Source organism: Blennius ocellaris, assembly GCF_963422515.1.
Source record: "Blennius ocellaris genome assembly, chromosome: 9".
Classification (NCBI taxonomy): domain Eukaryota; kingdom Metazoa; phylum Chordata; class Actinopteri; order Blenniiformes; family Blenniidae; genus Blennius; species Blennius ocellaris.
Genome location: NC_137658.1, coordinates 7,743,175 through 7,763,160, shown reverse-complemented (window position 1 = coordinate 7,763,160; position 19,986 = coordinate 7,743,175). Strand labels below are relative to the sequence as shown.

The window sequence follows — 19,986 nt, the reverse complement described above, 5'->3', positions numbered from 1 at the left end:
AATTGTATAATATGAAACCTGCAAAGTGACATCAATTTAAAAAGGCAGAAGGGGTCAAGGCCCGGATCGGTAGCAGCAGACAAACAAATACAACGGCTGTGACAGCACAACTAGTTAGAATATTGTAAATATGTCTCCTAAACTGTAACTATAAAGTAAAAATGAAATACCGGAACTGACCATGAAGTGCAATATTTACAACCAAATACGTTTAACTCTCATACGTACCGTCAACTGGCTCAGCTTAGCTCATCCCACTAAATCATAAACAAGAACAGCAAAGGCGAAGGTGTTCAACCAGTTCCATTAGGTGAATTGCGGGAGGCAGGCGATCACACTATTCACGTGCAATAAAAGACCTTCAGTAGTCATGGTTTGTAAATTATGTCAGCCATTATTTGAATTTGCAACTCATTATCAAAGAAAAGACATAAAACTCACACAATAAGCTTAGGAGTGCCTTTAATTTGTTTCTTGATATTAGTTTGAGGATTTTTCTGCATGTTTTTCAGTGGAAAATTTTTGGGAAAAAAAAAGTCACACCATGTGTTAATGCAGAGCGCTATAACGGTGTTGTTTTTGTTTTGCACCACTTGAGGTGTTTAGAATTCTATAGAGTCGCTTCATAAATGCTTGGAGAAACCTATTTGAAGCTCTACATCTTACTGGAATAAGTGACACCCAGCATTAACTTTTTTCTTTGTAATCATAGCAGAAGTAATCCGCCTCTCCTGCTAAAACGTATATTACATACAGTAATAGTGTAGTGGGAGACATACTGTAATTCACACTGTCACTCTTATGTTATCATTCACACACATACAGAGGATTTGAAGTTAATCTGAGGATTTTAAGTTGAGCCGTCTTTCTACCTTTGTCTGTGACCTTCGATAACTGACGGCTTGAAGGTTCTGATTCCCTCCTCTGTGAAGCAACATTGTTTTGGTATAAATTCAGATCATAAAGCATCCATGTCTTCGTGCTGTTCCACTGAGACAGTTTGACATGAAATGATTAGCTGCTAATGGAGCTTTTTTTTAAATTTTTTATTCTGTACATATTGTGTAGATTGGACATTCCAGATGTCAACTCTTTAAATATAATCAGCTGTTGATGTTTTTATGCTCCCCACTTACCAAAATCAGCGTGTTTTGAGAGTTTCATCCCTAAGGTATTTTTGAAGTATATTTCTATACTTTAAAGTTTTTTTAATCAGCAAAGAAACATCAATACATTTAAGTTACATAATCAAATCGATTGCATAAAACTGACCAAAATCATATATATTTTAATATTTCTCATTATTAAACTCCTTAAAAAAGGAGCTTTTTGTCTCCTTAGATATTTCTTTTACATTTATTAGTATTAATATGCTACATTACAAAGTGTTATCTACAAGGAAAGTACACAAAATATGACCGACTAGACCTGTCGGGTATATTTAAAATTAGATACTGTCATTTGAATTAGTTTGTTCGCATGATTCGAGACAGTCTTTCACATCTTTTTACATTTTTTGATGATAAAGGCATCAATCAGATGCACTCACTGGGAATAGGAGATGCAAAGGGTTCTACTGTATTTTATGTTGTTTAGGGTGTTTTTTTTAGGTAATGCTACAAAGATTAGCTTTTTCTCCTATCTGCTCTTTAAGCTCATCATTTTTAGTTTGTTGAGAACTAAGCAAACTGACAGCATTAATAAGTATGATCAATTATGATCAATTACTGGATCCTCAAGAACAACTTCATCTGTCCTCCACACCACGACCCAGAACTCCATTCAGCAGCTAACTTTGATGTTTTTTTCAAAATGTAAATATCGCTCACGTAGCAGCGGGGGGGCTATCCAATTAATTCCCGACTCATTAAGCTCCAGACACAAGCATCAAAACTTTAGACATGTGACATGCCTGACATACATTCATCAGCGCATCTGCAGGGACAAGTCAGCTCATGAAGGTGCTTTTGTGTTGAATGTGCTGATACCAGCCAGATGTCTGCTCTCATTTGCCAGGACAGACAGATGCAACAGAATGTGTGTGTGCGTGTGTGTTTGTGTGCGTGTGTGTGTGTGTGTGTGTGTGTTGTGTGTGTATGGGAGTGTGTTCTTCCCGCAGGGGCTTCATGCTTTCCACTCGGCTGTCTGTCTGTGTCCTGACAGTTGTTGTGGTCTCATCCGTCTCAGAGCTGAGAAGCGGCACATGTTTCACTCAGATTATCAGAGAGCTGCTAACAGATCCATTCAGACAAGTAGCATCATTGTGAAACTGCGTCCATGTGCTCGTTAGACTGTGAGACGATGGGGCTGAGGGCATTTCTGTATTATCTCAATGTTTGAAAAATATTTTGAGAGGTAAAATTCAAGAATTTCACAGTTTTTTGCTGACACTTTGAGAAATGCACTAAAGCTTGTTTACAGATTCAGTCAAGGCAGCAGTTTTGATGCTTACATAAGGTAAACTGGATATTTAGGGGGGATGTTTGTGGAGCACAGCAAGATGCTCATTTAACCTTGCCAGAAGGACTCAGTTTCACTTAAAATTGCGTCTTTTAGATCAGGCGGAATATCTGAGCTCGTCTCTCAGTGAATCGCTACAAATCTTCCCTGAAATCTCTGGAGTAATTTGCTTTCCAAGATAAAGATTATATTTTCAAACGCAATGAAAAAATAATGAAAATCTATTTGTATTATCATACTTTGTCAGTGAATAGGATGACATTTAACAGTATGTTGCATGTTTCTCCACTGTGGTTTTACTGGGGGGTTTTTTCTCATTGAAACTCCAAAGTTTACTGAGCTCAGTTAGATACCGATCTAAACAATCATGTATGCACAAAAAATATTTATTAGTTAAAAACAAAATGGTTTAAAGTGTGTATCTGACACAACCCGTCCCTCCTTTGCTCAAATTAATCTCAAAATGATTTCAAGTGTTGAACTGGTGCCACGACCGCTTGTTCATACTGCATAAACCTAACAATGTCAGCATACTTGAGTGCTGCCTTCACTTGCCTCGCTACGTCATCTGGACTTTATTTCTGCAGCAGCCAGTGCAGTTGCCTGCATGACCTGAACACTTAACCCAGAGACTCATCAGAATCCAACCTTAATGCACAAGCGTCTGTCTCGCCAGTGCTGCTTTGCTGCGTAAGTAGATGATGGTTGGATGTCTTGGCACTCTCTAAATGATGTCTTTCCAAATGCAGTGATGATTTAAGAATCCATTTACCTTCTGCACTCAACATCTAATCAACCTTTCTCAGTTAGCTTGCACTCACATTAACCAGTTTGACTTACTCCAAAGATTAACAACCGCTTCCGGTGCTCCAGGTTGACTTTCCTTTTTTTCCCCTGAAGGATAGAAATGAAGCAAACTTTTCCATGAAATCTGAAATTGATAGTCACATCTAAATAAATCAGTCCATTTAGCAATCTACAGTACGTGAGTCCCAGGATATCAGGGAAGTGACTGACTATTAAATATTGTATTTCAGTTAGATTTGGAAAAGTGAAGTTAATACATTGTGTATAAGTCCCCTGGAGCACAAACTGCTGCAGGCATTCTGACCATGAACAGTTCAGCCAGGTTCATATTTTCTTTATGTACATTTATTATGACCCACAGCCCTATATTTATCTTTTCAATGAATTGCTCTCTCTCTCTGTCTCTCACACACACACACACACACACACACACACACACACACACACACACACACACACACACACACACACACACACACACACACACACACACACACACACACACGCACACACACACACACGCACACACACGCACACACACACACACGAACCACAAGGGAATTTGAAATCTCTGCAGGGACGTGCATCATTTCCAATCATTACTCTCAGCTGCAAGATCATCTGGGTCATCTTCTTTCTGAGAGACATTATGGAACAATATAACATGTGAAAATGACAAAGAGTGAGATAGACAGCAAACTGGAGAGACAGTTGTGTCGTGCTGATTTACAGACCTTCTTTTGATCCCATTCAACCCTCCTGTGCTTTTACAGTAACTTAAGATTCCTCACTGACTTCTCCTGATTTTTTCCTTCGCTCTGGGAGCACAATAATCTGATGCTTGCAAAAATGTTACTTTCACCTTGAAGCTAGAATATGAGCAAGGCGATTTTGCTGCTTCATGAATATTTCGAAAACATTTCAGAAATTTTTGATCTTTTAAAGAAAATCAAAGATTCCAATCAAAGTAGGCCTGGGGTGGACAAAGATGGTAAAGATTGTTTGACTGGTTTATACATTATCATTTTGCACATTGCACACATTTCATAAGTGTATGGGTGTTTCTTGAATATACAAAATCAACAATATTTTGAATAAAAAGCACTACTGGGAAGATAGTTTGTCATCTTCCTTAATTTGGTTGATTTCTCAGAAATCAATAAACAAACCCAGATTAATTTGCAATGTGCAAATGTGGTTATTGCGTATTGGTCATTAAATGGGGAAAAAACAACAACAGTGAATGTACACCTTTTGTGTATATTAGAAAGAGGAACTCCTCTTCTTCCTGTTTTTCTTCTCAGGATGAGAAGAACCAAGTGCTGATGACCAACGCCTGGCTGCAGCTGGTGAGTCAAAGTCTGATGGAAATACTATCACCAAGTTAATCTGCTTTAATCGAACTTTCATTACACAATTATCGTCCAAGGACTTAAATGTGTTTTTTAAATTGCTGGTGCCCCATTATGAAATGCATGTTCTAATTGAAGGTTTTAACTGTGCACACTAAGCGGAACATGTGATATTTGTTATAATCATTTAACATTCATTATTGTGTTCCAATTTTCTTATGGTTAATTCAACCATCTAAAACATCCAAATGACCCAGTGCTGGAGCTCAACCACGCATCTGTAAGTGAGTAAAATTGTGTAGAAATGAGAGTGAGCAGATGGCTGTTACGGTGCAGACCACGAACAAAAAAGTCACTAAATCCCGACTGGACGAGTGCCGCACTCTATTGCTCTGTTCTCTTCCCCACATTTCCCACTTCTTGACTGCAACTCTTCAAAAAGGCCAGAAAACGAGAGAGAGAGAGAAAGAGAGAGAGAATTATTCTATGCTGGCATCAGCATACTAAAGATTGCATCCCTGTTGGCAGATTGTCAAGCAGAATGTGAGACAAGGACAGGAGGGAAAAAAAGGAAATAAAAGTGGAGCACGTTTAAGTAACTGTTGACTTGATTTCTTTTCTCTCGATTAGAATTATTCTTTGTATCAGGTGTGAGTTTGTCAAAAAGTAACACAGTTTGTTGTGTTGAACCACTGGGATTTTAACGTAACTTTAAATAAACAGAGAAACTTTGAAGAGGACACCTGTGGGGTTGATGTGCCAGTGGAGAGCTTTACTGTCCTGGCTTTGGATGTGAGCACATGAGATAAACAGCAATTATTTAACCTTTCATGCAGCTTAGTCACTGAAAATGGCAGATGCTAAAGCTTCTGTCATGTGATTTATAAACGACTTAAAGTAGATTTGCAGTTATTGCAGGGTATGGTGATCATGTAAGTTATTGCACCTTGTACAAAATAAAATGGGACTCATTTTCACTGTGTTTCAGTATTGGACGGACGTCTATCTGAGCTGGAATCCTGACAATTACCCTGGTGTGCAGAACCTCAGATTCCCCTCAGATCAGGTCTGGACGCCTGACATCCTCCTTTACAACAGGTCAGAGCTGCTTTCTTGTACATACAATGAAAAGATTATCTCCCCTTCAGATTTCTGCTGATATGTTTTCTTTTCTATTTCTTTTTAATAGTTACACATAAACACACGTGTCAAAAACACCTTTCATTGAAATATATATTTTTGACAAATGTGAGTTAAATATCAGGATGATCTGTTGTGTATGCCACTTTTTTTTTTTTTTTACTGAACTATTTTTAATCCCCATAACCAATGAGACTTTAGCGTTTCTCTGAGCCAAAATGGCAAACAAACCAAAAATATTCGCACTCAGCATCAATTCCCTTCAAAATAGGACAAAGATTACTTTAAATGATGGTAAGGACTACAAAGGAATTAATGAATGGTGTTGAATAAATTGACTTGTTTTCAGTTCAGTTGGGTTTTTGATTTGGTTCATTGATAAAAGAGAAACTGTGTTGAGCAAAAATCATATTACACTGGGTGGAACAATCACAGAAGGATAGACACACACGCATATATTCTCGCCCATGTGCAATTTAGAGTCACCAAATGACCTCAAACTCATGTTTCTGGTCTGTGTGAGAAACTGTAGAAAAGCTATCCACATACAGAAAGAACACATAAGCCTATACATAGAAAAGCTCCTAAGTCGGGACTCAAATTGGATGTTTTCATGCTGTGCAGAGAGAGCACTCACCACTGCACCACTGTGCAACTTGTATACTTCTTGTTATGGGAATTCATTTGTGGGGGAAAAAAGTCAGTAACATTTTATGAATTTTACATCACATTTTAAGTATTTACTGTTAATAACAGTGTGCTAAACGTACAGTGAGATCCGTGGCCGACAATCCCCTGTCTTGTGTGCGTGATTGAGCGTTTCTATTTAGGTCAATTTGGTGATGTCTGTGCGTCAACTTTTTTCAATTTTTTTTCTTGGGAGACTGTCTCAAGTCAATTAAAGATGTAGGCCAGATATTTTCCTCTAAAACCACTAATTGCTCTGCGTTCGCATGCTTGAGTCAATGGATAGTCGTGTCTGAGACGGAGGGAGGAAAAAAATATGAAATGATTCAATTAATGCAAAAAAATGTGTGCAAAACCAGAGTCGTAAACATGTAATCTGAGCTCGAAAGGAGAACATCAGGAAGTTGGTTATTGAGGGTATGCGGAGAGAAGCCTCGTTCATTCCTCTTCACTTCAACCAGAGGACAAACTGCACCAAAGGACAATACAGACACATCACAGGGAACATGAGGACAAAACAAAGGTTTGCCAGTATTAACCTAAATTTTAAAAGCTCTGCTTTCAAACCTGCTGGGATTACCCATTCTAATCTCTGTGCGTTCACCCCTCTCTGCCTTTTCCCTTTTGCATCCACTCCTCCCTCTCCTCCCACTGCTTTACTCTCTCTTTTTTATCTCGTTCTATTTGTGTCTGCCGCCACCTCTTTCATAACTCACTGTCTCACTATAATTCTCTCTATTCAATCACTCTTCTCTCCATATTTTATCGGTCCCAGCTCTCACTGACTCCTCTTTATAAATCTACCTATTTCTGTCCGTCAAGGTGTCAGCGCGCCGCTCCCACTGTCTACCTGTCTGTTAGACTGACTTCCCTTGTGCTGTGCATGTACATTGCACTGAATCACCAAACTCATTTACAATTCTGAAATGAAAACTAACATAATTTGTTCACCACTAGTTTAGACTGTTGCTGTATTTTGATGTCACTAAAGACTGGTAACCTGCAGTCACGCTTTAAAAGGTTCGCAGGAGGACACAGCGGTGACTTTGGTGAAAGATGATGTCAGCATGCAAAAAAGAGTTGCGGTGCCAACTTTAAAATGCTGATATTCAGCAGGTGTTGTTTTACTGAACATTTGAAGCATATGCAGAAGAAAGTCATTGCTAAGTAAAGTGTTAGTGAATGTGCATGTTTGCAATAAATTTAGGATCAATGCATTTTGTAGCGGCCTGACTCACCAAAGACGAGTTGAAAGCAAAGCAAGGCAGGGTCATGTATGCAGCACTTCTCAAGTACAAAGCCATTTAATTAAAGAGCACATATATATTTAATACATTGTAATTTGTTTTTGCAATGTTTAACCAGAATCTTATAGACTTAAGTATATATTTTACGCTTTATATATGGCACTCTTTGATCAAACTTTAGGGTGGTACCTAAGAACATTTCCATACTTCAGTCCATGTGTTGTTTCAAAATTCCTAGCCTAAAAACTCACTAAATCCGATGTGTGAGGGTTTTTTCTTCACATAATACAACAATAAACATTGTGCATATCTTTGAAATCTCACTCTAGTGTTATATGTGCAATGCTTTGCTCGGGCACGCATTTTCACAGTTTATGATATTTTCAATGGGTCAATCCGTGGAGGTGAAAGATGGTCTGCCAGAGCTAAGTATACCAGCAGCAACACCTATCTCGGTGTTTTACATCACAGTTTAATCTTGTAATATATTATTGTCATCAATGTATAATCGTCAGGATGGCAAAACAGGAAAAAGTGCAGAAATAACCAAACATGGTCACTGGCTTGATAATCATGAAGTTAAATATGGGTTTTGACCTGAAGGACTGAGTATTGTGGAAATTAAATACATTTTCAGACACAGTTTGACTCCATGTATTAAGCATGTACTATTGCATTTACTATTTGCAAGCAACTGATTGATTATTTGGTAAAAGACAACCCCACTTTACAGCTGAGGCCAAAAGATTTACATTTCTATGAAATACTAAAGTTTTCAACAATAATATGGATCTTCTCTAGAAACACACCTAACACACTAATTACACACTTCCAAGGTCTCTTCACTGTAAATATCTTCACATAAACATGCACACAGGTTGCAAACTGAAGAATTGAAGCAGAACTATTCATGCCTTACCGCCATTACTGCCAGTAATTGCGCAACACACACCATTACACAGGGGCCATCCGGCCGCAACCAATAACACGCTGCTCCTACCGTGTTGAATAACAGATGTTTTCACTTATTTTCATGCTGCTCAGAGTATAATAGAAATCGGATAATTAAATATGGTGTTAATGATATTTATGAATGCTGAGGTCAGAAGGCATCTTGACTATGGAGATACAATACGTTTATTTTCAATGGAAGAATTCTGTTTGTTAATAAAGGGTTGTAACTCTTCTTGTGAAATGTTTCATATTTTCAGGTCACTGTGCACATTGACTCACACTATCTCTCACTGCACTTTCATGCACGAATGACCCATACTGTAAGTCATGGATCACATCTGGAATCTAATTTGTGATACGATGCCTGAGGAAAATACTTTGTTATTCACTCTCCTTGCAAAAATCTTCCTTGATTAACAAATTATATCTTCTGGTTCATTACCATGTGACTAAAGGCTATGAGCTTAGCTCTGACTAATAAATAAATCGTAAAACCTTTGCTTAATGTGCTCACAAAAACCAACCCATTTGCTCATTTAGAGAAGAGACTATTAAGATACTTAAGAACTATCACCATCAGAGGACAATTTACGCTTAGTGAGACAGAACGCTCTTCCCTCATCAACACAGCCTGATGTGTCGGCTCCAGCCTCATAATAATGTGGATGAGTGTGTGGTGACACATTCACATGGCTGTTTTTGAGTGTTTGTGCTTGTATTAAGCAACCACAGTGTTGGTATATAACACATATAGCTCTGAAACGGCTCCACAAGCTGATGAGCTCCTGTGCCATTAGAGGGAAAAGTCAATGGTCTCACTTGACTGCCGATCGATGAGGCACATAAAGGACGTCCACCTCAGCACAGACTGAATCCTAATTCCAGCAGCACAGGAAGTGAGACGTACCACACGCACTGACCATTGTGACAGGCCTGAACTGACGGGAGGATTAATCAAATAAATGAATATAGATTCAAGGTTTTGAGGACCGAAGTTGGAGTTTGATGACTTCACTGTGATTCTTTTTGTCGAAGAAACCTTTTGTCAATTAAAGAAAACATTCAAAGACATTTAGATTGATGTGCTTTTTTCCAAGGAGTGTGTGAGGTCTCTCTTTTGTTTTTGTTTTAATAGAAGAAACAGACATGAGAGTATGTTCCTCAATTGAAGGAATGAAGGTATTTCTCTAACCAGATAGGTTAGAGAAAGAGTTGTGGAGAAGTTTAAAGCAAGGTTAAGTTCTAAAAAATAAAAGGCTGGCTCAACTTCAAACCTATCAAAGACATGGCCGTCCATCTAAACTGACGGGACCAGGCAAAGAGAGCAGCCATCAGCAAAGCAGCCAAGAGGCCGGTGGCAACTCTGAAGGAGCTGCAGAGATCCACAGCTCAGGTGTGACAGTCTGCCTACTGGACAACTATCACTCTACAAATCAGGCCTTTATGGAAGAGAGACCAGAAGAAACTGATGTTGAACTAAAGCCACAACAAGTTCTGTGTGCAGTTTGAAACAAATCATGTTCGAGACACAGAAAACATGTGGAGGCACATCACACTAAAAACTGTGAAACACGGTGATGGCAGCATCAAGCCCTGGGCTTGCTTTTCTTCACGAGGGACAGGGAAGATGGTGGGTCCCCTAAATTTGAATAATCGCTACACGATAAATGTGTAGCGATTATTCAAATCGAGGGGATAAATGTTTCACGGGATGTCTATAAATGATTGCGTCTTTGATAATGACTACCACTGTCCAAAAAAAAAAAAAACACACACACTAAGTGTACGCTGCCAATTAAACTACTTTTTTAAAATGTGTGTGTGCATGTGCGTGTGTGTGCGCGCGTGTGTGTGTGTGAGTGCGTGTGTGTGTGTGTGTGTGTGTGTGTGTGTGTGTGTGTGTGTGTGTGTGTGTGTGTGTGTGTGTGTGTGTGTGTGTGTGTGTGTGTGTGTGTGTGTGTGTGTGTGTGTGTGTGTCTGTGTGTGTGTGTGTGTGTGTTGAGTGAGTGAGAGGAAAGCTCGGTGACTCATGTCCCCTGGTGCACCGACCAGTCAGTGCCATCATTGTCTGGGTTTCTCTCTTGCCTCCCTCTGAAATGTCTGCAGCGCTCTCTCTCTTTCTGTGTACGACAGTGTGTTGTTCAGACTCATTCCCATTTTCTCAGGGATATCACCTGTCCAGTCATGTGCATTTTTATTGCCTTGTAATCCATACGCCACAGAAAACTTCACAACCTATATATTTCTGCTGACGTATAATACATAAAATGTAATATTAAATGAGACAGTTGTTATAAGCATTAGTTTCAAAACAGTTAATTTCACAACACAGCCATGTCTTCTATTGTTTTGTGACCTTGATGACACTGTGAGACATGAGATCACGTCCGAACTCTTTATCCTGCCAGGTGAAATTTATGTTTTTGTTAACAACGCCATTTCCCAATTGGAAATCAGACGAATGACTAGGGTTTTCCTAAATTGGCTTTTCTTTAATGCAATGGAAAGACAAATTGTTACTGTCAATATGATTAGCCTGCTTCTCTAAACTGAAAATGTGTCAATCCACATCTATTGTAAGTACCACCCACCTACCCACCCCTGCCCCCAACACAAAAAAACTAAACTAAGACAACCTGTATATGTACCTCAGACAAGCTAAATATGCAGCAAAGGGGCTCAGATAAAATATTGCCAAAACACGTTGAAAGAACAATGTGTGCTTTCCGAGGCACCTATATATACACAATAATTGCAGAAACGGGCACACATTCAGAAAAGTCAGGCTAAAGCTTGAATAATTCATTGCATGACTCCACCTCAGCCAACCCATACGTCCCTCCCCCAGTACTCAGAGCCCCAGCTGATAGCAACACACAGTGGAGAAATGAATTACAACACTCAGCCCTCCGGTAAAAAGGTAAATCACTCAGTCTGAAAAGGGAGGGGAAAGGAAAAAAGATATTGCATACTGTGTTCTTTTATCAGGGCTGAATGAGGCTCCAGGATGTTTCTGACACTGATGGTGTGTGTGCACTGTGTGTATGAAAGGCTTTTTAGGCTACACACACAGTATGAAAACTAAGCTCTCTCATATACCGCTATACTATATTGTTACACGCACATACTGTACATCCCCTAATATTTGCCCCATCGTAGTTTCATATGCAAAGTAACACTTGCTTTGACATGACAATGACAACCTTTCACATAAATTATAATTTCAAATGTTTATCTGAGAGAAGCTAATAGTTTTTGTAAGAAAGCACATTTAAGTATAGGCAGGTTAGAATAAGTGTATGTGGAAGAGAACTACAATATGAGACAGGTGAGGACAGTCATTCTCGAACTAGACAATCTTAGGCAGAGCCCATGCAAGAGGATAATACTTCACTTATTCCCATTCACTACCTCACTTTTATAGTTTTGTGTTCTATGTATCAGTGTCTTTTCATTTATATTTTGCATAACTTTTAGAAAGTTTGCATGTTGCCCCACCCTTTCAGGCTTTCTTCAGGAATTTTGTCAAATCTTTAATCGACTAAAAATGAGCAAATTGTAAAATTTTACCTTAATGTGCTGTTGAAGGGTATTTTTGTACTTTAAGACTTTAATGTTGCGATAAGTTTCCACCATTGATGGAAAATACACAATTGAACATTCTTACACAGCTGCGTCGAACAAACCCTAAACATACACTGTGATGTTTATGCTATTGTAAGAAATAGTACAAAATAATACATATCTTCATAATACTTACTCCTATTTCTCTTATACTGTAGTATAATTGCCAACATTTGCATATATAACAATGTAGTTACTTCTCTGAGATGCTACAAATTGTTTCTCTTTGTTCTCTATGTGGAGAAACAAACAAACATTGAGAAAAGCTGTATTGTCCTGTCTTACATGTGATCAGTACAGTGGTGAATCATTTTGTATTGTAGCTTTGCTCATATACAGTAAATTCAACAGAAGTTCACACTTCCCCTCCGGCGCATTATTAAGGAGTTTCCACTTCTCTTTAATACTTAATCAGAGTTCAAACTGAGTGCAGATGCTGAAACAGATCTTGGATTCTGTATCCTAACTGCATCGGCCCTTCTGGGCTTTCAAAAAATGGAAATTCTTTGTTTAAATATGATGGTTTGCAGGTTATTTAAATGCCATTTCATTTTAGTTTCTACTAACTCAACAAAAAGAATTAAGGAGCCTAGCACGCATGCATCTGTTCAGCTCAGTGCTGAAATTATGATAGATAGAGGCACATTATTCATTGAATTAATGACATTTCTCCAAACACCGTTTTCGTCTTATTGTTAAAACTAAACTGTTTTAATTTAAAGAGAGCAAGCAATTGTGTGGAAAATCTTGCATTGTCTCTCAAGCGTGCTTTTTGAGCCTATTCCTCTACGAGTACAAGTGCACAAAGCCATTTTTTTTTTCATAATTGCCAGCCTGTAGAACTTCTGCATAATTTTCAAATACAGTTAAAAAGTCAACACAACAAAGTCAGTGAAAAGGTGCCTCAGCTCACATTGCATTTTAAAATGCACTCACATATTCCTCTACTCTGTGACTCTCTCCCCAGTGCGGATGAACGGTTCGATGCCACCTTCCACACTAATGTACTGGTGAATGCGTCGGGTTACTGCCAGTACATCCCCCCGGGTATCTTAAAGAGCACCTGTTACATCGACGTGCGCTGGTTCCCCTTCGATGTGCAGAAGTGTGACCTGAAGTTTGGCTCATGGACCCACAACGGCTGGCTTCTGGACCTCCAGATGCTCGATGTGGACACATCCACTTACATACCTAATGGGGAGTGGGACCTCGTGGGTAAGAGAGCATCTGTGTTTTTTATTACAGGCATAACTATCAGGACATATTGCTCCGTAAGTTTAACTCTGTCATTCATGTGTGGCCATGTGTAACCTATCCATCTATCTATCTATCTATCTATCTATCTATCTATCTATCTATCTATCTATCTATCTATCTATCTAATACCGTTGTTATTAATTTATTATGTGACTTTAAAAAAAATCCTACATAACAAATTTCTTTTGAAGTACTTCAATCACAATCTATTAGAAATATGTTTTTGTGATTGCCCACAAAGAATTAAGGCAATCTTAAAAAAACATTTGAGAAAACATCTCTATTTCCACTTGGTTGGCTTTACCCCTGAAGGTGGAGGTATTGCACCACTTTCAATGATTATATATTTCAATTTAAATAAAAAAAACCAATATATTCATTAATAATGGAGATGCCTTACAGGCTGCAGTGTAAAACATTCATGACCACATAAACTATTGGTACATGTTGACAAGGATTTGCCCATGTCCTGTGTTCAAAGTGTAGTAAAATAATGTTATATAAATATGTTGTTTTTGGGTTTTTTTTTATAATCATTACTATTGTGGGACCACATTTGGATGAATGTAGCTGGATGAACTGTAAAAGGGGAGACTTTCTGGAAGTCCTCCCATGCAGGGTGTTTCCAGCTGGGACAGTAGAAAAAGGGGGCCCCGAGGTGATGGTTAGCTGGAAATGGGTGTCAGACAGGACCAGATGGCATGCAGTAGGAGTGTTCGACACTCTCGCAGGCGTGTGGCCAGGCCATATGCGAGTGCAGCAAACCATATCCCCAGAGTTAGACCTGAAGGTGACAAAGTTTCTCTGTCAGGACTTAAACAATCGAACAACTTTCAAACTCATTTATGTCTTCGGAAGCATTCAACTGAAAAGATCAAATAAAAGCAGAGTAAATGTTGAATATTTCATGTGAATCAATTCTTCAATGCAGTCGTCCATTCATATACAGTAGATTGACAATGCTGATAGGAACCTAAATCTTTGCATTGATCAGGTGATAAATGCTATGATGTCTGTGTGTGCTTCTTTCTTAGGCGTGCCAGCCAAGCGTAATGAGCTGTACTACGAGTGCTGTAAGGAGCCCTACCCTGATGTGACGTTTACAGTCACTATGCGCCGCAGGACTCTCTATTATGGATTAAATCTGCTCATTCCCTGTGTGCTGATCTCAGGCTTGGCCCTGCTGGTCTTCCTTTTACCAGCAGACTCTGGAGAAAAAATCTCTTTAGGTGAGAGCGAGATGCTGAACATACATGTAGTGTTAATTTGCAACATCATATTTTATGTTTATATTGTAACACAGGATTGAGGAGAGTCATGTATTTTTACTATTGTAAACAACTTATATTAAAAAGATTTATAAGCCTTGAACTTTTGAAGCGTTGAAGATGTCTCAGTTTATGTAAATTAATTCATAAATATGCATGAGCACATACACTCAAGAATGTGTGCTTACATGTTTGAGCATGCATGTATTTCTACAAAAACATGCATATACATCATATACCTGGGTATGAAAACATGCATCATGAATCGCAGTGACAAAAAAGAATTTGAAAATAAGAGACCTGCTACTAAAGCCATTCAGTCAGTGCAGTCACTTGGTGAAGAGCCATCTGTCTTCGAGCGTGGAGCTTGAACCTACCGTGGACATGTCACAAGAGCTGCTGGCTGATGAATAGTTGTAGTCACGAGAACATAACTGATTGCATACATAAGTGATTACAGGAATAATTTCATACATCAGTGACCCTTATCACATCGTTATATATATTCTCATGATCTCTCCCTGTGTTTCTCTCAACCTCTGTCTGAAGGCATCACTGTGCTGCTTTCGTTAACCGTTTTCATGCTCCTGGTCGCGGAGATCATGCCCGCCACATCCGACTCTGTTCCTCTCATTGGTGAGTTATACTTGTGTGTCTGCGCGCATGCAACATCATGAAGTCAGTGTCAGAGGGAGCAGATTGTTCAAACAAGTTTGTGTTTTTTCTGCTTTATATGTTTTTCTAAACATAAGATATTACATAAGCACAGAAGTGCAGAATGCATCAACAATATGGACATATACAACACATTACACTAAAGCAAAAACTTTAAGCCACTGAGATGCTAGATCAGAATTACCTGAGTGCTACTTGTTATTGTGTTCATTGAATGAAAGACTGAGTCAATAGTGTCATTTGAACAGCTTGTCTATTTAATCCCATCCAGAAGTGACAGTATCCACTAAATGTAAACCTTGTTTCAATACAATTCAGATTGGTACCAAACGTCTGCAGGCAAAAGCTGATGGAATTTTACCTGCTGAGCATGCTGTGACAGCTATTCAGCGGTGGATAAATGAACTGACATTACACTCTGCTCCTACACATAACAAAACATAGTCATGAAAACCATGGAGGCATTCACTCATTACTCATCAATTAGGGTGTCAGTAATACTCAATGCCTGTGATGTTCATTTTACCTCTGCCCTTTACCTCTACTACTTACCTTTTTGCACTGATGCGCCTCTCCCAGCGCTGCTGCCACTCGTTCCCGGAAGTGTTGATCTTCATTAATGTCAAGCACCTCACCACTTCATGTTGAACTTCACTATTATGAAGAGAAATACATTTCCTGGAATCAGACCTCACAAAGATTAGCTTTTTTTTCTACCAAATCTTAATTGATTACTTGTTATGCCTAAACAAATGCATATAAATTTCCACACATTTGTGTTTTCAATCATGTCTTTCAGCAGCACAACCTCATTTAGTATTTATATAAAACCTTGAACTAAAATAAAATATTTGCTTTGGCCATTCTTTGCAAGCTCAAGGACATATCTATGTACATAATTCTGAAAAACTGATTGCTGCTTTGAGTAAAATTTTTGTGGCCATAACTAATGCTGTCATTAATTAATGTCATTAATAGGCTGAGAAAAGTCTGATTCTCTGCTGCAGAGGAATGAAAGGGTGTTGAGGACAGCAATAGAAGTAATGAAGGGAGAACGAGACTGTGGGTTATAGGAGGCGATGGCTAAGCTTTGGTACAAAAAAAACTTCACAGGCTTTGAGGAGATAATGAGGAGAAGTAAAGAAGCAGACATATTGCAGGGGTTAACGCTCCTCATGTAGCTGTCATCTGTCATCCAAACCAGTTAAAAAAGAAAAAAAAGAAGAAAAAAACATTTTCTACGAATTATGACTTCTTCAAATGTTTTTATTTTTAATATTTTTAAATAGATAGATAGATAGATAGATAGATAGATAGATAGATAGATAAGACTCAAACACAATTTTATGGAACATATTTTGTGTCTTTTTAAGATTAATATGGTTGTTTGTTGTTATTGAAGGGGCCTACACTTGACGCTGCACTTTGAACAACTTGTCTGAGAAAACCCATGTATTTGTTTCATTTTAGTTCATTCTGTTCGACATCTCTTAACTTGTTCGAGACCATTTGGCTCAGTTCATTTTAATTCTGTTCCCTAATGCATTATGCGTTTTGTTACTTCAGCCATGAATGACAATGCCAGTTTGCAAGGTCTGGCGGTTATGTTTTAAAGGATTATGCATCATATATTTCCAACGTCTTTTCCTGACTCATCTTCCCTGAAGAAAACCTAAATGATAAGAGACTGATCATCATAGCATGAGCATTTTTTTTAATAAATTTCATTCATCTGTGCTGTTTTTAATTTTTTAGTTTTCCTTTCATTTGCGTTATCTTTGGTCTTCCCCTCATACATAAATTAGCCTGTAAAATTATTTCAACCACCCCAGCTCATCTTTCTTGTTCACTAAAACAGCAAAAATATTCCTTCTCAACCAGGCCATGTATATATCTCACACACTCTGTTTTTTACCCTCATTTTACTGCTTTAATTTACCATCTTTGAGTTCAAATGTGCATCTTTTGCCTGTGGTCATGTAACTTATTCCAATTTGAGCAGGCAGGCTTTTGATTTCATGCTAGACTGTGAAATCAACCAATTTTTCAGTCCAAACTTAATATAAAAACTTTACCTGTAAGTACATGCTCGTTATATATGACCCCAAGGTTGTTAAAAGCAGAGTAAAAATAATCAACAAGTCAAGTACTAAAATGTCTGACCTCAGTTGTAACTCTGATCATGTGTTTGTGCCTCTAACAGCTCAATACTTTGCCAGCACCATGATGATTGTGGGGATGTCTGTGGTGGTGACAGTAATAGTGCTGCAGTTTCATCATCATGACCCTCACGGAGGCAAGATGCCGAAATGGGTGAGTGACAAATGCTGAGCTTAGGGTAGTCCTCATCACTCTAAATATTTGTATATATCACAGTGGCAGGAAGCAGAACTCAGACACACCAATAAATGAAAAATAATTAGAAGATGCAATTAAAACCCAAAGTCTATATAACTAAAACCAGCACCAGGTTTTGATTCATGAGCCAGAAGCAGGCCGACGGAAGAACTGTTGCCATCAACGTCTTGATAATACAACTAAGGCCCCAAATTTCCATCCGTCTATCTTTTATACCACATTATCCAATTTTGGACCACTGAGTGCTTGAGCTGATCCCAGTTGATCTTGGGTAAAGGTAGGGTACAATCAGTTTACCCGTCAAAAACACAGATAAACAACCTCCCTGTCTCACATTCACATTCAATTTTAGAATCACCACTTACCTTCAAAAGCATGTTTTTGGACCTTGAGAGGAAACTAAATAGACGTACGCACAGGGAGGATGTTCATACTCAGCAAAGAAAACCAAACCCAAGCTCAAACCAGGCTCATTCTCACTATGAGGCATGAGTACTGAGCAATACACTAATGTGTGACCCCCATGAACCAAACAGACAACCAGAAACCATCATTAAATAAAACACTGAAAAGCAAACCTTGTCAGGACAATTGAAACCTTGCATTGTGTGTTTCACTTCACTTCTCAGGTCCGGGTGGTTCTGTTAAACTGGTGCGCCTGGTTTCTCCGTATGAAACAACCTGGTGACGAGCGCAAGCGGCGCGGGTATAAATATCGTCATGCCACCCAGCATCACTCCAGCACCAGCTCCATTGAGATGGGCACAGTCCCGAGCCTCGCCGCCCCCCTGTCACAGACATCATGCCCACCTTGCCCCACGGGCACTTCCAACGGGTCCATGAGTCTCTACTTTGGAAATTACCATCCCATCGAAAGCCCCCACTGCCCGCCTTCCAGCGACTCCGGGGTAGCTCTAGGCGGACGTGCGCACGGCTCCCCGAGTGATGAAGCCGAGCCCCCTGGGGGAGTCAGCAGTGGGATTGGAGGTCTCGGGATGGGAGTAGGACCTGGGATTGCGAGCATTCCTCCACCGGAGATTCAGCGAATCTTAGAGGAGGTGTCGTATATCGCCCAGAGGTTTCGGGACCAGGATGAAGCTGAAGCCATCTGCAGTGAGTGGAAGTTTGCAGCGGCGGTGGTGGATCGGCTGTGCCTGGTGGCCTTCTCTCTCTTCTCCATCATTTGCACCTTCACCATCCTCATGTCAGCACCCAACTTCATCGAGGCTGTTTCCAAGGACTTCACATAACTGGCTACCGCAAGACGAAGGGTTGTGGCGAGGTATGAAGAAACAGTGGACTGCTGGGCGAGCTGACCCCAAATCAACAAACTTGGTGACCATTTCCATACAACATGGAGTTCACCGTGTTTAATGACAAAAATAAATCATTGCAAGAAAAATAAAAAGAACTCCTACGTCAGTTTGAACGAATAAAACAAGACAATTGGCAACTATGACAACTACGTGACATCAGCACTTTCTAAATAATAAAGAGACACCCAAATGTAATTTCCGCATTGTTTAATTGTTCCAACCTTGATTCATAAAGGACATTTGACCTATAGAGGAGACAACAAAGACACTGGAAGTACTCGAGATTGGCAGGAAAGTAGCAGAGGACACTATAAATAATTTTTCTCAATAAGGTGTCAGTAATGGGGAACATGTTGATACTGCTGAATGTCTCCACCCAGAAAACATTGTATATATGTCATTGTTTTATCTACTCATTTGAAAACAGTCCTGTATGTGCACGTCCACATACTGTATGTGTACAAACACAATTTCTGAGCTCACCCACCAACCGTTTACCTTTTGAACTCTTAAAATGGAGATCATAAACTGTTTCAGATGATGTATCATCCTAGTAATGTTAGAGTAGTTACTAAAACGAGATGTGTCACTGTGAATCTATTTGTTTTTGCCTTCACTTTGATCAAGCATTGCTTTGACACAAGTGTGGCTTCTCTCTAAAGGTTCCTTCTCTGGATCTTTTTTCATCTTGTCCTCTTTGTTAATTTTAATGACTCACTAGTTTAACATGAAGAGTTCAATCTAGTGTATTATAACAATAATACAATATTAAATGTGTTGACTGACATGACGGGGTATTGGCCCTTCATTGGCTGTATATCTCTAAACAAAGTGAGATTCA

General features: G+C 39.1%; 1 protein-coding gene across 1 annotated transcript in view; it reads left to right on the top strand.

Moving 5' to 3' along the window:
• The window catches only part of LOC308134868 (neuronal acetylcholine receptor subunit alpha-7-like), a gene marked incomplete at both ends in the record, with an annotated part of 30,417 nt that extends 11,338 nt beyond the window's left edge, over positions 1-19,079 (top strand). The window contains 7 exons of the mRNA XM_080502707.1: positions 4,572-4,616; positions 5,608-5,717; positions 13,239-13,486; positions 14,563-14,757; positions 15,346-15,432; positions 17,675-17,784; positions 18,459-19,079. Coding sequence (XP_080358833.1) covers positions 4,572-4,616; positions 5,608-5,717; positions 13,239-13,486; positions 14,563-14,757; positions 15,346-15,432; positions 17,675-17,784; positions 18,459-19,079 — 1,416 coding nt within the window. The remainder of the gene's footprint in view (positions 1-4,571; positions 4,617-5,607; positions 5,718-13,238; positions 13,487-14,562; positions 14,758-15,345; positions 15,433-17,674; positions 17,785-18,458) is intronic.
• Between the last annotated feature and the right edge of the window lie 907 nt (positions 19,080-19,986).